General features: G+C 37.6%; 2 protein-coding genes across 3 annotated transcripts in view; both read left to right on the top strand.

The window, feature by feature from the left end:
* The first annotated feature begins 1648 nt into the window (after nucleotides 1-1648).
* mbtps2 (membrane-bound transcription factor peptidase, site 2) lies at nucleotides 1649-15115 on the top strand. Its single transcript, XM_044104047.1, has 11 exons — nucleotides 1649-1957; nucleotides 2944-3092; nucleotides 3210-3348; nucleotides 4245-4348; nucleotides 5121-5248; nucleotides 8074-8192; nucleotides 9710-9890; nucleotides 10570-10676; nucleotides 11938-12130; nucleotides 12808-12883; nucleotides 13292-15115. The coding sequence occupies exons 1-11, from the start codon at nucleotides 1883-1885 to the stop codon at nucleotides 13512-13514; spliced, it is 1494 nt and encodes a 497-aa protein (XP_043959982.1). The 5' UTR covers nucleotides 1649-1882; the 3' UTR covers nucleotides 13515-15115.
* The window catches only part of phex (phosphate regulating endopeptidase homolog, X-linked), a 27135-nt gene continuing 20630 nt past the window's right edge, over nucleotides 13573-20077 (top strand). The window contains exon 1 of one of the 2 annotated variants that reach the window (XM_044104035.1): nucleotides 13573-13689. Coding sequence is in view for 1 of the 2 variants with exons in the window: in XM_044104034.1 (XP_043959969.1) it covers nucleotides 18818-18941 (124 nt within the window). In the remaining variant the exon portion in view is untranslated. Of the gene's footprint in view, nucleotides 13690-18253; nucleotides 18942-20077 lie in introns of those variants that run through there. The other variant, XM_044104034.1, reaches the window with a different exon arrangement.

Here is a 20077-nt window from a genome sequence, read left to right as displayed (position 1 = left end):
AGTATGGGTTTAGTTTAAATCCTTTACTCCTCTTTAAAAGAGGTGATGATAGACGTAGAGGGCATTGTTACTGACATATTAGTGCTAGTGGATATTTGCTAGTTCAGATTAGCTTAGCATCTGTAACGAGAAGCGTATACAGCCTGGTTAACTTCCCATTGTAAAATCAGGGATCTAGCTAGTTTAGTTTCTAGCTTAGATTAATTTAGCCACCTGCAAGGCTGTAATCGCTTACTTTTTCAAGCTAATATGAAGTTGCTGTAAAATCAGGGAAATAGCTAGATGCTAGTTTAGATTAACTTAGCCACCTACAAAAGTGTAATTGCTTAACTATTCAAACTTATGGGAAGTTGATGTAAAGTCAGAGAAATAGCTAGTTGCTATCTTAGATTAGCTTAGCACCTGCAAGATTGTAGTAGCTCAACTTTTTAAGCTAATATGAAGTTGATGTAAAGTCAGAAAAATAGCTAGTTGCTAGTTTAGATTAGCTGAGCACCTGCAAGGTTGTAGTTGCTCAACTTTTCAAGCTAATGTGAAGTTGCTGTAAAGTCAGAGCACTTGAGATCAGCCTGAGAATGATAGTAAGAGAAGAAAGTTAAAAGCTAGCTAGTGAGTGCTAATGATAACGTGCCAAGAGAGGCTTACTTCAGCTGTTTTACTAAGCTGTAAATGCATTTAGAATTTTGAAAGTGTCCAAATGAAAGCTACATACTGCAGGCTCTGAGTATTTGGCTGTGAAGTGCAGGGGAGATATGAAATGACTAAACCAACAGGCATTTATTCACTTGCAGTTTAATGTTTCACTGGCTTAATGAGTCAGAGTCTGAGCTAGTTTCCTTATAGCGACCGACTTACATCATCACCGTGTTTAACAACATCATATTTATGTCCACAGCTCTACTGATTACTCTGGTCTAAGTTTATTTATTTTTAGCATTTAACAGCATAGACAATATAAAATTTGCTGATTTGCTTCAAGTGTCCATGCACAAGTATCCATACTCCTTTAACCGTTTCCCATTTTGTCTCCTTACAGCCACATAATTTCATGTATTTTATTGAATTTCACAGTGGAGCATAATTGCTTATGTTAAAATGGAGAAAAGAAATTCTTTTTTGACAAATACACATCCAGAACATGTGGTACACATTTGTATTCAGTCCTCCTGAGTCAAAAAATAGAATGTAGAATTAAGACATTAAAACAAAAATAATTTGAGTGTTTCCTGTATTTGCACTTTTCAATTAAACATGTTTAAGAATGCATGTTTATGTCTTAGAGTATTGTTTTCTATCCTAACCCTGTTTTTATCTTCTCCAAAACTTCCTCTCAGACCTAAAACACATAGAAATTGCTGATTAAAATGTGACAACATGCTGACAATCTTAAAGAGTAATAATACTGGAATTTCTACATTTTCTTTGACCCATAAAGTCACTTCTGCCTGTATGAAAATATGGTGTGAACTAACATTAAAGTATTCAGATTAATATTTTTTAAATAAAATTTTTATTTTGTCATTTTTAAAACGTTTTAATATAGCATTTTTTTGTGTACACTTTTTTTTAATTAAAACCCAACACTTTCTTTCTATTTCAATCTTAAATCTCCAGGAAATATTTCCAGGGCTAGGTGGCAGTAGTGCGCTCTAAGATTACCACAAACGAAGCAGAAGAAGAGCAACCAGCCGGTGACTTGTGTCTCATTTCCGCTGTAAACAAACCCACTATCGCCTGTTTGAACGTTTTGCAGAAACATGCCGGCTTTTCTTCGCGGTTTTCGAGCCCCCTAATTACGGCCTTGTTGTGCGCAAACGGAGCAATGGAGAGGCCGCAGTTCGGTTGGACGGTTCCGCGGAGAGTCCTCTGACAGACCCGCACCATGATCCCGGTGTCCCTGCTGGTGTTCGTGATGGCAGGCTGGTGTGCTGTCTATCTAGCCGACACACTTCTCAGGGTAAGATTTTATCTTTATTTGTATTTAATTGAACTAGCTCTCAAGAAATGAGTGCTGCAGACTTTTGAGGGAGGTGAAAAACGAGGCTCGGTCGTGTTTGGCGGCCTCAGTTAGCTGTTAGCATCCGTAGAAAAGGGCTATTTCACCACTGTTAGGGAGTTTGAACTACTATTGTTCTGCCTCCGTTAAAAATCAAACATATTTAGGTCAATCCTACTCCAAATTGTATCATAATATCCAACAGTTAATGTACATACCACTTAAGGTTTTTAAAACCTTAATATAAATTCACAAATTTAACACATTTGGGTGGGATGTCTAATGCTGGTAATATTGGTGCGAACATAACTTACATTTATCCATTCATACATACATACATTAGCCTGGCCATTGTTTTCCAACACTATTCTACTCGATTCAAAACTCGCTTCAGAGTTCAGTCTGGGGTTTCTCCCATTCACTTGGATTTGACAGAATTTCGACTGAGCCAATTAGCAAACAGAATGAGAAGTAGTGAACGTCGACTTCCTGGGCTGTTTTAGAATTGAAGTTTGCCCGTAGTTTTAGTAATAGCAGCGAGGGAAATGTGTTGGTCACATTTCAAAATATTGAATTAACATTAACAACCATCTTGCTCAGCTCTTTACTTTTCTCTTTGAAGTGGAGGATAATTGTTTATAGAGCAGGTGATTTCCGGAAAGCTATACAGCATCGAACTGGCGTATTTCATATGTCATGGGCAAATGTTGGCATGACGTATGCCAATATTTGCATGTCATGCTAACATCATGCCAACATTTGATGCATGCATATGTATGCATCTATTGTGCTAAAACCTCAGCACAATAGCAGAGGCTCCAGATGAGGCGCTGGTTCTTACCTGACTGTGCATACATAGAAATGTTTTTGTGAAAGTCTAATGTTTGGAGTTGGTGTACATAACCATCCGTTTTAAAAACGTGGTTTTATTTCCTCCTTTCCTGCAGTCATCTGCCACGCACCGGATCAACTACGAGTCATGGCTGGCCAGCCGAGGGTTGATGTTGTCTCCTTTTCATTTGAGATGGCAGACCACCATGTTTAACCGGCTGTTTGCTTACTGTGCCCGCATCAACCCCCGAGCCCTCTACCTTTGGTGAGGATTCACACTTAATTACTTAAATTAATAAAAGTTAAAAAGTTAACCCCTGTCATTGAGTTCCTAAATGTTGGCTGATTGACCTTTGAACTCACTGGTGTGTGTGTGTGTCAGGTTCAGCGGTGGTCTAGTGTTTGGTGTGGCGGCTATGTTGGGATCAGTGGTGCTGCTGGTGAAGACACTGCAGCAGACCTACGCCCAGATGACCACAGACAACCCGCGGATTGGTGGGCAGCAGACTCTGCAGGTGGTGGTACGTCTGTTTATGAGTTGGTAGTTAAATTCCATCCACATTGAGCAAGGCATGTATGAATACTGGACAGTATGTAGAACTACAGTACGATATGTTTGGGCTAATTGTCAGTATTATGCTAATATATCCACTTAGTTTAAGTCTATCAGGATTCTGTTTGTCCTTTCACCAATCTATTCATTCAGTCATCTGTCTGTCTATTGATACATCCGTCTGTTAATCCATCCATCCATCCATCCATCCATCCATCCAATCTTCTGTCCATTTGTCCATCCACCCATCCATAGATCCAATCTTCTGTCCATCCATCCATCCATCCATCCATCCATCCATCCATCCATCCATCCATCCACCCACCCACCCATCCATCCATCCATCCCTCCGTCTGCCTATTGGTTCTTTCATCCGTCTGTCTATTGGTTCTTTCATCCGTCCAATCAATCTTCTGTTCTTCTCTCTTCCTGTCTGGTTTTAACTGATTTTATATTTCATTTCCAGCCTCTATTGAACTAATTTTCATTCACTCAAATTAAACTTTTGTATTTAGAGTTTATAATCACATAAAAAAGCTACTGAAAACATGAATGTGTAGAAATCCTGACTCATGTGTTGTTGGCTACCAGGAGGTCATTTCCTGCTCCTCTCTCCTTTTTTCTGTTTTAATCATCCATGATGTCTAATAGGCGTTTACTAATGTGAGCAGCAGCTCCCTTCAGACCTGTGGCTGTGATTCATGGGAAGCTATTAGCAGAATCTTATTAAGAGAGAATCCATCTTGGAGGAAACTCTTGGCTCAGGCTGCAGGATAATAGAAAGCAGAGCTCACAATGAAACTCCTTCAACAGAAAATATGAAGAAATGACAGGATTCCTGATTTTCTGTGACTTTGTTTCCAGGTCCCCGGTGTGAACCTGCCCACCAGTCAGCTGGCCTACTTCTTCATCGCTCTGCTGCTCAGCGGCGTCATCCATGAGCTGGGTCACGCTGTGGCCGCGCTGAGGTAGGAAACACCCGCTCTGTTACCGCGGTAACGAGCAGGAAGCAGCTCCGTTATCTCTGTTGAAACTTAATGTTTCTCATAAATGTACTGTAACATTCTTTTTGATTCTCACTCCCTTTTTTTAATGCCTTCATTCTCCTCATTATTATACTTTTTATTTTTAGTTATTCAATTGTTATTGGAGACTTGTAACAAAATTTATTTCAATGTTTCCATTTTTAAATGTTCAATTCTATTTTTAGTTTGTTTATTTAAGGTCTGGAAATGGTTAACATGTGTCTAAATGCTAAATTTAGACACTATAAATTTCATAATTTATAGCTCTTCTCTTTTTCTACCAAAAACTGGATGATAAAAATCCTCAGTCTGATTCTTTGGTCTCAACTATAACTTTTTTTAAAAGACAATTTTGTTTACAAACTTCAGTTTTAATTCTATGTGTTGTTTCTGTTTATTATTGAATTTATTTTGGATATTTAAAATGTCTTCCATTTCCGGTGTTAAATGTTCATAAGACATGTTTGCACATTACCATAATTTTATTGGTCTTTGGTAATGAGGTCTTGCATTTTGTCATTATCATCATATTACTTGAAAATGGTCTCAAACCAACAATATTATCGTTTATTGTGATAACTCCTGGGCTAATTTATCACCCAGCAAAATCTGTTATCGTGCACTGCAGATAGCAAAGCGTCGTCATTCAATAAAATTTAAATTTTTACACTGTGATTGTGTATCCTCAGACGTGTTTTAATGTTTTGTCCTGCAGGGAGTCTGTGAGAGTGAACGGCTTCGGGATGTTCGTCTTCGTCGTTTATCCTGGGGCGTTTGTGGACCTCTTCACCACGCACCTCAACCTCATCTCTCCTGCTCAGCAGCTCAGAATATTCTGTGCAGGTCAGATTTAAAACTTTTATTCTTAATATTCAATCATCTGTTATTTTATTCCTGTTTATTTTTTTTACTTTAATTGTATTCATTCATTATTTTATTATGAAAATAAAAAATAACCAAATTTAACTAAATTAAGAAGTATTTTGTCTTTTATTTTTATTATTTCTATTTAATATTACTAATAATTTTATTTTAAGTTAACAGTAAAAGATTTTGTTAATATTATAAAAATAGCCTAGTTTAATTAAATGTAAAACTATTTTCAACAAAATACTTGACGTATTGAATGTATACTCAATAATTTAAACAGATTTGTGTGCGTTTAGTTTAAATGTATCTAATTACCTTTTTAAAGTAAAAATAAAAATTTATCCAATTTAAATAAAAAATTTATTTAATTTAATTTAATTTTCTTTAATTTTATTTATTTGCATTGACTTTAATTTCATTTATTTTTGGCCTAAAAAGTAAAATTAATATAATTAATTTATATTTAAAGTATCTTATTTTTAAATGTTATATTTTCTTACTTTTAGCTGCATTATTAAAACGTTTTTATTTAATAAAAATGCTTAATTTAACAAAATTTAAACATATTTATTTTTCTTTTAATTGTATTTATTTTTTAAATATTAATTTTATTTTAACCCTCTTACTCTCTCCTTCCCTCATCTCATTCATTTTCTAGATGCGCCCCCTCTGGTCACAACCCTTTACTGCAGCCCTCTTGTTTGCCAGCAAATGTAATTACATCTATTAATCACAGTTATTAGAATCACTTTGTTTTTACTCCAAAGGTCAACTACATTATTACAGAGCAGCAGACAGCTGCATCACATAAAATATTTTCAGTTTCAATTAATTTAATAGCAGCTTGATAAATTGATTGGCGGAGAAAAGCTGTTAGTCATGCATGAGTGTGATTTCTGTCACAGATGAAACAGGTGAATCTGCAGCTAAAAGCGTGTTTAATCTGCAAATTAATCCAAATAAATTGCTAAATGTTCCAGATTTTAGCAGAAGAGCTGCAGCTGTTAATTATAAAAATGACTACAATAGTAAAAATTAAAACCTATAAATTTCTTAGATTAAATCTTTATTGTTTTACCATATTTCAACCACAAACTTATATGTATTTCAGAGGGATTTTATATGATGGCGCAACACAAAGTAGCTGATAATTACAAAATTACATTTTTCAAAGAATTTGAAAACTGGGATGAATTAAATGGCTTAGTCAAAGCCCAGATAGAGTTTTAAGTGAGCAAACTAGAAAACTGATGTTTGTGGATCCTCTTCATCCAATCTGATTGAGCATGGATGGACGAAAAAGATTATAATATAGAACAAAAGATATATAATAAGAGTAGACATGTTTTATAATCAATTAATCGCATGATAGATTAATTTTATTTGTTGTTTCTGTTGTTTTCATTCTTTATTTTAGATTTTTCAAATGTCCTCCGGTTCCAGTTATTGCTCTTTTAGAATGTATCCTTGCATAATTAATGTTAGATCACTTGAAAATGGTCTCAAAACAACAATATTATTATTTATTGCAATAACTTTGGGGACATTAAGATTTGTTATTGTGAAAGGCCTAAATAAGAGGAAGAACAACAAAAAATAAATATATATTTTGAATAAATTATCTTGTTAAACCGAACAAAGATGGTATGTTTATGTGTTAATTAATATTGCTGAATATTTTTTAGTTTTTTAGTCACCTCTGTGAAAGTTGCTGTATTTTTTCCAGCTGTCATTTTTCTGCGCCACCAGAGGGCAGTAGTGAGCCGCTCTGACCGTTTATCTCCGTCTGACCAACAAGTTTGTTTTCTGAGGAGAAAATAAGAGAGAGCAGAGCGAGGCGTGCGGTGTGTGATGTGAGGCGGATGCTGTTCTCATCGGGGGAGTGGTGACATAACGACGCGCTGCGTTTGTTTGTTTCTCCATGTGAGATCAACCTTTACATCAGATACATTATTTACTCCACTTGACAAACTTTAACAGCTTGTTTACTCTGTAACATCAGATTGTGCACACGCGTTGGTCTGAAATTTACTCAGTTTTTTCCTTCTAAGTGGTGATGAAGCCCTTGACTGTAGCTCACGTTTTTTCTGGTATGAGAGACATTTCCTTTTCTTTAAATATGTCTGTAGAGGTTGAGAAGTTGGGCCTGAACTCATCAGACCGTGAGACTTTTTCTCCAGTGGTTTCAAAGCTTCTTGCATAATTAAGATGTTATAGACGGCTATTTATAGTGAGCAGCGGTTTCTCTTCAGTCACAATATACAGGAGAGAGTTACAGCAGAGGATTCAGCTTAAAGTCGTTTCAGTTCAAGCATTAAACTTGAACTGAGAGCTTTGGAGAGTCAGATTTAACTCTTTAGATTTATTATGAAGTTTTTTGAAGCTGTTTTTTTAATTCCTCATTTAACCAAATGAAAATTTTAGAGGGTTTGACTTTATATTTCTGTAAATATATGAATTAGTGTAAGAAATGTGAAAAAAACAACCAATTATGCTATTTGGTGACTTTTAATGAAACAAAACTTAAATAGACATCTATCTATCTATCTATCTATCTATCTATCTATCTATCTATCTATCTATCTATCTATCTATCTATCTATCTATCTATCTATCTATCTATCTATCTATCTATCTATCTATCTATCTATCTATCTATCTATCTATCTATCTATCTATCTATCTATCTATCTATATATATATATATATATCTATATCTATATATATCTATATCTATATCTATATCTATATATATAGATATAGATATATATATGATTTTTCCTATAATCTTTCTCCAGGAGTTTGGCATAACTTTGTTTTGTGCGTGGCGGCGCTGGCTCTCCTCTTCCTGCTGCCGGTCCTCCTGTTTCCTGTCTATGCCACCGGGGTCGGCGCTATGGTTACCGAGGTCGTGCCGGTGAGTCCTGCAGGCTTCCCTCTACCTCTCCTGTTGGTTCAGGTTTGTTTCTACAGCCCACATTTAACCCAACTCTGTCCAAAAAGGCAGCATATCTAACCTTTCTATGTTCGTCTCAGGTCCAATATGGCCGACTTCATGACAGAGACATTCAGGTTCAATGTATTTATTCCAACAAATGAGGGAATCAAGTTAGCATCAGTCCAGCAGCTTCTGACCCTATATATTAAATAAAATAAAATATTAACCCATAACAAACCAAAAAACCTACCAATGAACAGTCGGTTGCAGTTAAGAGTAGTAAAACCTGCGATGCGTTCATATCAAAGGCGTTTTGAGCGTCAGGCGGATCTGATTTACATCCAAAGTCTACTGGGAGCCATTGAGGGTCATTGTGGGGCAATTCGAATATCAAGCGCGCCGCAATTTTAACCGTTTGGAGCGTTTTGAGTGTTTGGCTTGTCTGACGCTCCACATAGAAGCGCCTGACGCTCAAAACGCGTTTGGTGTGAACACACCATTAACCTCCAGCTAGCAGCCCCGGGATGATCTGTCCTACTGCAACAGCCGAAGGTCCAAAATGTACAAAATAGCTCAAGTGCATCGCGCCCTAACCTGGCACGCAGCTAAAAGGCAGCCACCATCGAGTAAACGTTTTGGCTGTTTGGCTGCCAGAGGGGACGTATTCACCCTGACAATCTGAGCTTGGTAAGGAAATAAACCTGATAATTAGAGAGAAAGTTACGGTTGATGAAAGATGAAAGAGAATTGAGACAGATAAAAAGATAGAAATGAAGGATAAATAAATAAAGTAGGTAGAAAATGAGTAGAGAATATTGTCAAGTTTTTATTGCTTATTCACTTATGACATGGGAAAATGTATTGTTTTAAGTAAAATAATCTGCCAGTGGAACTGTTACTTTTTCATCACTATTAAGGAATTATTGACTTAAAACAAGATCTTGCTACAAAGTTATTTGTAAATTAGTTTTGCAGTATTTTAAGTTTTCTAAGATATTTTCACTAGAAAGTAGACAAAAAATACTTTGTAAGATTATTTTCCAGTCCAGAGCACCATTCTTCAGTCAGAGGCGTCTTCAGATTAGTTGCACGACTGACTGCTGCTGGAGAGCCGTTTTTCCCCACAGAGTCTCTTTACATTTCCTCTCCTTTCAGGATAAATAAAGTGCTTAAAAGTGTTTAGTCGATCAATTTTGACTCTGTTAATATTTGAATTTCACGGTAAACATGAGGTTTTATATTCCGCTTCCTTCAGCTTTTTGTTTAGACGTGTTTTTCCTCGTTATATAAACAGATTATCAAAAAAAGAAGAAAGGACAGAAACTTCCTTCTCCAGATGTTAGCTGGTGTTGTTCGTTTTTTTTGTTCTGGCAGGAAATCAGGAAGCCGTTGATTCTGCAGCCTGATATGAAATGTCCAGCGGTCCAGCACGGACATCATGTGACGTTTTTTAAATTCCCATCTGAACCAGGTTTTGTGCTGTTTTGTTCCCCCAGGGTTCTGCGGCGGACGGGCCCCGGGGTCTGTCGGTCGGGGACCTGGTGACGCGGCTGGAGGACTGTCCCGTCCGGGGAGCGGAGGACTGGGCCGGCTGCCTGTCCCAGCTGTCCCGCGTGCCGCAGACCGGGTACTGCGTCCCGGCGGCCGGCCTGCAGCCCAGCTGGGCTCACGGCAGACGTGAGTGATCCCGCTGCTACTGCAGAAATACAACATTATTGGGAGTCTTTCAGCGTTCAGTCAGTTTTCTAGTTCTAGAAAAGAAGAACTGGAAAAAAATCTTTATTTTTTCTAATCAGAAATAAAGATTGATAACACACAAAATAAAGATTTTTGATTAGAAGAAGAGAACGTACGATTTGGAGAGTTACTTCTCCATTCAGAACAGATTGAATGGACGACCGTCATCCAACCACCCACCCATCTATCCAAATGTCAAACCAACCAACCATGCATCCATTCAACAAACCATCCATCCTTCCATCCACCTACCCAATCAGCCATCCATCTGTCCGAAGGTCCATCCAACCAACTGTCCCATCTGTCCGTCCACCCAATCATCCATTCGTTTATGAAACTAACCATCCATCTGTCCAACCAACCATCAAAGCAATGGTCCATCCAACCACTCAATCATCCATCCATTCATCCAACCATCCTCCCATCCAACCCACCATGTCAGTGCTGAAAGTTAAAATGATAATCATTGCATCAGAGGTCAGGCCATATTTTAAAGTCTTAGCAGAAAATGGAGCCATCGGTTTTCATTTATGTCGTCATTTTAAGAGAACGAGATATTAATGCAGCTTCTGAACCAGAACACTTATCAACAAAAGTCAAGTTTCTTCTTCTTCTGTAGCTTTTAAGCGTCTGGACGGGACGATGGACTGCTGCAGCAACAACAGCCTGACAGACCTCTGCTTTTCCTACATCAAACCACAGAGCAGGAACAGCAGGGAGAGAGAGGTGAAACACACACGCATGTGCACGCCCCCAACCCCCACACACACACACACACACACACACATGCATACATGTTGATGCAGAGTCAGCCTTTTCTGACTAATTCTTCATGTGAGCTGCAACATGTAGATTGCTTCCTTAATCCAGTTCTCTGGCTGGAATAAAATGGTCTCATTTTTCTCTGCTGTGTAAAAAAAGCAGGTTTAGTCAGAGTTTTTCCTTCATCAGAACCGAACGTCTGCAGCAGAAGTCTCTGTTATTCGTACTTTGATGTCTAAGCTTTGCTTCAATTCATCACTGTGTGAGAACAAGTTTTCTTGTCACCGTATTGTCAATGTTAGGCTTCAAGTTCAACATTATGCATCAAAAGAGTGAAAAAAATACAGATAAAAAAAACAATTTATAGACAGCGAATGCGATAAATCAATACAATCTGATAAACTCGTGTTGCGTTGGTTTATATCCCACTGAAATACGTTAAAGTCTGTTGTAAAAAGATAAAATGTGGAAAATGTTTGAGAGGTTTTTGTACTTTTCTGGGGTTTTACTGGTTTTCACCTGGGATTTCAGCAGAAACTTTTATTTATTTCTGGTTGAATGTGATTCTTAACTACAGGAGAATGTTGGGGACAAAAAAGAAAAAGGAAATTTAGAAACTTTTTCTCATGATTCTGACTTTTTTCCATACTGTAATTTTGAGTTTTTTTATTTTAACTTTTTTTTATATAAATCTAACTTTTTTTTCTTATTTCTTATAGTTCAGCATTTTTTTATTTGTAATTTTGACTTTCTTCTTATATTTATGGCTTCTTTAATTGAGGTTTTTCTTATAATTCTGACCTATTAATCTGACTTTTTTCATTTTTCTTATCATTTTGACTTTTTTCCCTTTAATTTTACTTTTTTCCTTAGAATTTTGTATTTTTCCTAATAATTGCCTTTTTTCTTATTCACTCTTTTTCTTGTAATTCTTAAATTAAAGTCAGAATTCATAATTTTTTTTGTCCTGATCCTCCTTCATACATAAAGTTGCTGCTTAAATAAAAACCTTCCTTGTAGATCTGCCGATGTCAGAAAATGACCAAAAGCTTCAAGGATGACCAAACATCCAAAGCATCCAGAGTCAAAAACACCAAAATATTTGAACATTTTGTCCTGAATCTACTGAGAGAAACAAAGAAAACATTTTGTCTCAACTGGCTGCTGATAAGATTAACCGAACAAGTGGAAAGAACCAGGAAGTGACACGCCTTGCCTCCCGCAGTTCGCCTGCATGCCGGTGAGGAAGATGGTGACGGGAACGGCGACGTGTCGCTCCGACAACGACTGCGGCGTGAACTCGGCCAGCGTCTGCGTCACACCGTCTCTGGAGAACCAGACCCGCTTCATCCGCGTCGCTCACCCGCCGAGCCCACACATGCTGTTCGTGGGCTTCCCGCCACACCTGCAGTACGCCGGTACGTCCAGCCGCCTGCAGAGCTGGAGCCCAAAAATATAAGTACTCAAGTGAGAGTAGCAGCACTACTTCGACATAATTTTACTCAAGTAAAAGTAGAAAAGTGTTTGGTAAAAAGTATACAGAGTAACTGATCAAATTATCAGTCACTTAATGTTTAAAAATTACATCATCAGATGGACCAAAATGTAAAGTTAAGTGAAAATTTTCTTTTTTTATGACGAAAATTACAATAATTCATATAAGTAACAAAAAAAAGCTAAATCAGGCCAAAGAAAAAAAATTCCAAATCAATTTCTTATGAAACTTGAACAGAAACTGCTGGTGTGTGTCTGGTGAATTTTTAGTTAAAACATGTTTGCTATTCATTCAGTGGGTATAAAATCCAGAAATAAGAGAAAAATACTTTATAATAAAATTACTTTAAGTGCGGTGGAATAAAAATATTCCTAAAAGTATATATTTTGTATTTATTTCCAAAACAGTCACTCAAGCAAATGTAAGTAGTTATCGATAACAGCCAGAGTTTGGTAATAATTTAAACGTTAAAGTTGAGTATTTCCTCTGTCAAGTGTGTGATTTTTAAGACTCTCTAGTGTGTAAACATCATAATCTGGGTAATTGCCGCTGGCTGGACACTGTAGATGTTGTTTCTACTTCCTGTTCTGTCTCCTCCAGTGAGTCTGACCAACTTCGTACCCCGCTTCGGGTTCCTCCACCTGGACCTGCCCGTCTTCATGGAGACCTTCCTAAAGTATCCTTTTTATTTACTGCCAACATAAAGCGGTGAGATTATGTAATCTAAGCATCTCTTTGTCGCAGTTTAAAGATTAAGAGCTTTTCAGACATGAAAGGCTTTAGATTCCCCCTAATCAGCACGTTTAACACCAATTTAGAGGCATGTTTTTAATCTTGCTGCTGACTGGAACATTGTGTTTTAGACTGAATGTGACGTCGCTTCAGATCTAAGCTCAAATTAGAAAAATAAAATGTTTAGCAGCTTTAGCATCTAAGAAAAGCAGAAGTTTGTTGAATTAAAGTCTAGCTACTTCTTTTGTGTTTGGACTGGAACATCTAATGTTTCCCAGTTTAAACTGGAACGATCCCAGTTTAGTTGTTTTCTGTTCCTGTTGGTGTTTTCCTGAGCCGCTCCGCCTCTCAGGTACGTGGTGTCCCTTTCCGGGGCGCTGGCCGTCGTTAACTCAGTGCCCTGCTTCGCCCTGGATGGACAGTGGATGCTCAACGCCCTGCTGGAGGCCACCCTGGTTACCGTGGTAACGGACCGCCAGAAGCGCGAGCTAATCGGTTTCTTCCTGCTGCTAGCGGGCAGCGCCTTGCTAGCAGCTAACGTGGCACTCGGCCTGTGGATGGTAACGGCGCGGTAGCGGCAGATTCGGTGAACGAAGGGAGGTCCATTTCCAGTCCGGGACGAGCTGCTGACCAGAAACTGTGAAGCTGCTGCGGACAGGCGATAACGCACCGCAACTTTACGCTGACTGTTTTCCCTCCATCCGCCTTTCAGCCGTTACGACCAATGAAGACTTCTTCCACCATACTTAGGTAAGCTGCGGAAGAGGAATAGAACCACAACACAGAATTCTGACTTTAATCTCAGTATTCACGTTTTTTCTCCGAATTTTATCTTTTTTCCTAAGAATTTTATTTTTAATTTCTGTTTTTTTTTTTTTTTACTTCAATTGCTCAATTCAGACCCCCCCTGCCCACCAATCCCAGAATTCCGATATTTTTTTCTCTAAATTCCAACGTTTTTCTCTGAATTTCATTTTTTCTTTTATCAAATTCCAACTTTAATGGTCAAATTCTGACTTTTTCCCTCAGAATTCCAATTCTGTTTCTCTGAATTCAACTTTTTATGACTGAGTTAAATTTTTTTCCATATTTCAACTTCAATAGTCAAATTCTGACTTTTGTTTGAGAGATTTCCAATAATCTTTCTCCAACTGTTTCCTCTGAATTTCAAATTATGTTCTCTGAATTCTGACTTAAATTGCTGAATTCTTACCAAATTCAGTTTTTTTCCTCCAAACATTTCTTTCATCTGAATTTATTTCTCCAAATTTTAACTTTAATTGTATAATTCTGACTTTTTCCCCTCAGAATTCCAATTATTTCTCTTTGAATTCCAACTTTATCTCCTCTGAATTTCTTTTTTTTCTTTCTGCAAATTTCAACCTTTTTTTGGATTTACAACTTTTCTTGTCTGAATTTCATTTTTTTTTCTGAATTTCGCTTTTAATTGATGATTTCTGACATGTTTGTCAGAATCCTGACTTTAACGTATGTGGGCCTCTGGGAGCCACTTGCTTCGATGACACATTATTCTGCATTAGGAGAACAAACTTTTTGGAGGATCACTTGTAAGAAAATAAAAAAATCACTTTTATTCGAAGAGACTGTTTAAAATCATATTTCTTTTTCATTTGTTCAAATCTTATGCATATAGAGAAGATGGGGAAATCCTTCCTGTAATGTACTGTTCCAACTGAATCTTTACAAGGGCAAATTATAGCATTTTAAAAATTGTGGTGTTTGAATTTGGATTGAAATGTTACCCAAAAATCCCAAACTGTGTATTTGCTGCGAAACAGAAGAATTAAGTTGTTCTAAATGGGTTTTCTCAACTTCTGTTTTGGTGAATTCACAGCAGTATCGTGATCTATGTTATGACTACTGGACAAATTGCACTATGGATTACTCTTTAAGAAAACATTTGGGTTATTATAATTACCTGAGTGGACCTCTGTCTATCTCAAGATGTAAACTAGAGTACTGTACAGATTTACTGGCTCAAATCAAGTGTCTTTATCTCCTTCAGGCATTAATGCAGGAAAAAAGCCTTCTGTGTTCACTGTGTTCTGACTTTTCCTGAGGTTTCTCTGTTCCCTTCTGACCTCTCACTGTTCACAGTCTGGTTGTAAAAGTTAATTGTCAAAAATGTGAAATAAAATGTGTTTTTAGTAATTTATTTACAGTTTTTCAGCTTTGTTAATCTGACATGTTTGACCAAAATTGGATAAATTAAGTATATAATATCACAGTTGCCTCTGAATGTTCGCTGCACAAGACTCCACTGCTGAAGAAAAGGTTCTCATTTCCAAACAAGGCTGTTCCCAAATGCATTTAATAGATGTCAGTAGGCTTGTTTAGTAATTATTTCTTGTGGTGTACCATTTTATTACACAAACACAAAATTTTACAAAGTGTTTTTGATCTAGTTTTAGTGCAAATATCTTAATTACTTGGTAAAGTTTTGTGTTTTGTACTGTAACCAGTATGTATGTTCTTGTTTGGTTCGCATGTGGAGATAACTGGGATTATTATGAACAATTTAGCCAAGAAACTTTATAGATACAAGTACAGTCAGACTGTACACTACAAACACAAAATCTTACCAAGTATTTTTGTCTAGCTTCTGGTACAAAAATCAATGCAATTGAAATAAGACAAAATTAACTTTTCAGCAAGACAAAAAAGTAAAAGTAACTTTTCAGGAAGATCTAAAAGCTTATAACAAGACATTGTCCCGAGTTATAAATGAAATAATAATAATCTACCAGTGGAAGTAGTACTTTTAATTTTCAGGCTCTTATTTCTTGCTGAAAAGTCACAGGTAAGATAGTTTTGACTTATTGCTAGCGTATTAAGATGTTTGCAGTAGAAACTGGACCAAAATTACTTGGAGAGATTTTATGTTTTTGCAGTGTACAAGCACTACTATTCCACCCTAACAACTACAGATGTACCAAACTATAATAATCCAAGTAAACTTGTGGTTTCAGTGGTTTGTCTGTGAGAAAATATCACATCCAGAGAGCCTGGTGATTCTCCTGCTATTACAGAGCAGCTTTTTCCCCTCCAACGTATTGTCTTTCTCAGACGCTGGGCCCTGGAAGCAGACGGGCTACACTTTTAGAAACTCTTCGAACCGCAGAGCCTCTTTGGCGTGGTGAAGGAATCTGGCTGTGATTACACTTCCTGCGTGAGCGGGCATGAGATATGACACATGGTAATTAGGAAGGGTGTTTCCGTCAGACATGTAAATACAGTGTGGCCTTCACCTCAGCAGCAGAGGTGTGTTTACAGAGCAGCAGCAGACTCTGCCGTCAGCAGGTTTGGTAGCATTTAAGGGGTCATTGCTGCACAATAATAGGCTTAGCAGCATGTGAGGGAGCGGACTGCCTTCCAGGACTTAAAATGTGTTTGTGTTGAGATTGAATTCTTAGAGAGCGGATCCGTTTTGTTACTTTTTCCCTGTCTGTGTAAATGTTCTATTCACTAAACTGTCTTGGGAAAACAGAGTGTCTTCAGTCAGAGGCTTCTTCAAATTCGCTGTAATACATACCGCTACAAGAGATCTTTCCTCCCAACACCATTCACTATCTACAGTAACACTGAAGAATTAATGAGTTGCAACATTTAATTTCCCTTTGGGATCAATAAAGTATTTCTGAATTTGAAAACAGATGAATTGAAATGAAAGCTAATCGACCACCGCTGCTTTTGATTAGGTAATAGCATCGGTAGCTAATCTACCACCACTGCTTTAGATTAGCATCCGTAGCTAATCAACCACCGCTGCTTTAGATTAGGTAATAGCATCGATAGCTAATCTACCACAGGGATCACTTATTAATAAAAGCAAAAGTAAACAATCAGCCTAAAAACATATTAATAATACTGTACCAGATTGAATGTTCTGTTATGTGGGGAAAGTATGGCGCTGTTGTCAGTTGCTATGGCAACGACTATGTGCTTAGCGTAGCTGCCGACACAGAGCGAGAAAAAAACAATACAACCAGTTTTACGTTGTTCTTACGATTTTCGGTGGCGAACAGAACTAATAATACCTACATCTGTAGGTGTTATTTGGTTGTACGGCAAGCAGGCTGTAGATGGCCAAAACACAGTCGTTTTGCCCTTCAGCGTTGTTCGCATGCGCGACATTTCCGGATATAAATCGGTGTTGCTGTTGCTTATCTCATGCTGTTTATTGTAGCCTGGAGCATGTAAACAGACACAGGAGGAGGCGATTACCTGCTGCCTCACATGTTCATGTTATAAAACAATCTCTTGATTTGCAGTAACTAAAGTTAACAGTATAGTTAACTCTAATGAGACCGTTTTGGGGAAGCAGTCTCATTAAACTGAAAAAAATAAAAACGGTAATTAATGGGGGGTTAATGGTCACTTACTGAAACTATAATGTGTTTTTGTAAAACTAACTAAAACATGCTGAAGTTATAGGTATAAGAACCTGCCTGATTATTTCTATTATAACAATAAATTTTTTACCATGTTATAAGTGAAATAATCAGAAGTCAATTGATGAAGTCAAATGAATTGTCTTCAGACCTCTGAGTTAGGATGTTTTGAGGCCAAAAAAAGTAACAGAAGTTTTGACCCAATCCAAGCTGAAACAGTAAGAACAGGTGAACTATTTTTGAATTTTAAATCAGTGGCTTCATATTCAAAAACACTTGAGGCTGTAATTGATACAAAACGTGGATCAACAAAGTATTACACTGCAAAAAACACTAAATATTACCAAGTATGTTTGGTGTAGTTTCTAATGCAAATATCTTAGTGCACAAAAAAGTTAAGTTAGATATCTTGTATCCCAGCAGTGGCAGCATAAGGACAAGATCAACTTGTTATTTGTGTAACAAAACTATAAAATGATATAGAAATTATTTTTGATGTGTAATAGTCTTTAGTTTGATTTTATCCAATGTTATTTTAAATGCATGTGTGAGAGTTTTATTATGCTAGCATGATGCTCTTGGATGCCCCCTGGTGGTATGAAGGCCTTAAATTGTTTCTTATTTGGAAATTTCTATGTGGAAAGGTCATATTAAATCATTTGGATTTGAAAACTTTGTGTGAATCCTGATGGTTAAGAGCCTCTTGTTTGGAATCTGATTTCACAGTGAGATAAAAACAGGACACATCAGCTGCGAGTCCAAATGGAGAACAATGCTGTGGTGCTTGATGAATGGTTGTTGTTTTTCGGCTCTAGAGGAAGTCACGCCTATATAAGGAGTTTGTGGCCGACGCCCCAAACCCCTAATGAGCACGTGCAGAAAGAGAGATGCGACCGCAGTGATTTGGGGGCTGTGGTGTCGGTGCAGTTGCCACCTCCGAGGCCTTCAAAGAAAAACCAGAAACGGCGATGTCCGCGTCACATTAGCGTGCCGTAATCAGGTTGCCGCCGCACGTGACCCAGATTCTGTTCTGGTCCAGTTACTCTGTGATGTGATAAACGTCCTGCAGAGCACCCCGCTGTCCTGGATATGAGATTACGCACATTAAACGCGGCTCCTTGCACACTAAAAGTGAGAACGCAGCAACCAGATCAGAGGTCTGGGATCTCTCCTCATCTAACTGGGAGGACTGGTGCCTGGATTTGACACTGGGAATGGAGGGAGGGAGGAGTGTTTTGGGAGAGGAGGAGTGTTTGGGACAGTCAGAGTAAAGTTAGAGAAGCTGCACAAAATTTTGACAGAAGCTGCTTGACGTTGTTTGAAAAACAATTTCTCCTATAAAAACCTTTTAATAGTTTAATTTAAAATTATTTATTTATTATTTCTCAACACCTTTTTCAGTTTCCAGTGTGTCCTTTTACATATTTTAGCTTTTTTTGTTAGTTTTTTTTGTGTGTGTGTGAACGATGGAGCTGGAACATTTACGGGGTGAGGGGGTTAAACCTGAGCGCGGCACCAATCGCCTCTACAAGATTGCTCTGGCCATGTCAGTGTGCGTCTGTGCTGCTTTTCTGCTCGCTCTCATAGTGGGTAAGTCCTCACACACACACAGACACACACACTCTACCCTTTATCCTACATTTTAAACTGTGGGAATCTACCGTATGGTACAGAAATGTCTTGTCCTCAGATTGTAGCACATGCAGCGTTTCAAAACAAAACAGCGCGCTGGTGGTGGAGAGGTTTTGGGTAACACGAGTCAAACTATTTTTGGGTCACCTAAGGTTTCATGTGGCCGTTCTGCAGGAGAAGAAAAAGGAAAAACCTGTTGGGTTTGTGAAGGAGATTTTCCATTAAAGAGAAAATTGTTTTATTTGCATCACACATTGTTCCTTTTATGCATGTTTTTCTGTTGGAAACTGTGTAGCTGCAGAGGGTGTGAAAACTAATTGAACAAGATGTGCCTGCTGTACTCTGCTGATTAGATCGCCTGTCGCCTGGGGGACTTGCTGTTCTTCCCTTGGTCTTCTCAGCACGTCGGGCAGCTGCACAGGAAATAGTGTGTCTTGAGCTGACGTGGTGAATGAGCATATAAAGTTGAACCATAGCACCTGTTTAACAGAAATCAAATGGTCTGTCTTTTTTCTTTTGTTTGTTCTCTGAGGATTAAGTTTGTTACGTAAAAAGAGGCGTATAAAGTAACTGTGTAACTCTGAGTTGATTTCTCCTAAAGCAGTTCACTTATTTTTGCTCTGCGTCTGCAGACGTATTAAAGATTGATTTTGCTCCCTGATTTTTGTCTAGATCTCTGAATTGTGCACTCGACAGGTTTAAATATTAAAAAGTAGATTTTTGTATTTAAATGACACAAAAATTACAAAAACTGAGGAAGATTTATCTCTCATTGTCACACGTGTCTCTTTTAGTTCACTTCATGTGTGTATTTATTACTTCCTCTTGTATTTATGTGTTTATATACCTGGAACAAAGTACATAAAGTTTTATGACCAGAAAGCGAAGATGTACTGAACCAGATCAGTGGCTGTATCTAGTTGATTTTCATCTACAGTCCCAGCAGCCGGTTCAGGAAAAGTTCAGAGGAACTTTTCATTTCATTTTATGTTTTCATTTCTTATAAGAAATGAAAACATAAAAATTAAACCACTTATGTAGTGTACAAATGAGCAAGTATTGCGTTCATTACGTCTGTGCATAGCTTTTGAACT

Source organism: Gambusia affinis, linkage group LG21, assembly GCF_019740435.1.
Source record: "Gambusia affinis linkage group LG21, SWU_Gaff_1.0, whole genome shotgun sequence".
NCBI lineage: Eukaryota > Metazoa > Chordata > Actinopteri > Cyprinodontiformes > Poeciliidae > Gambusia > Gambusia affinis.
Note: the sequence above shows the minus strand (reverse complement) of the source record. Positions and strands in the feature narration are given on the sequence as shown.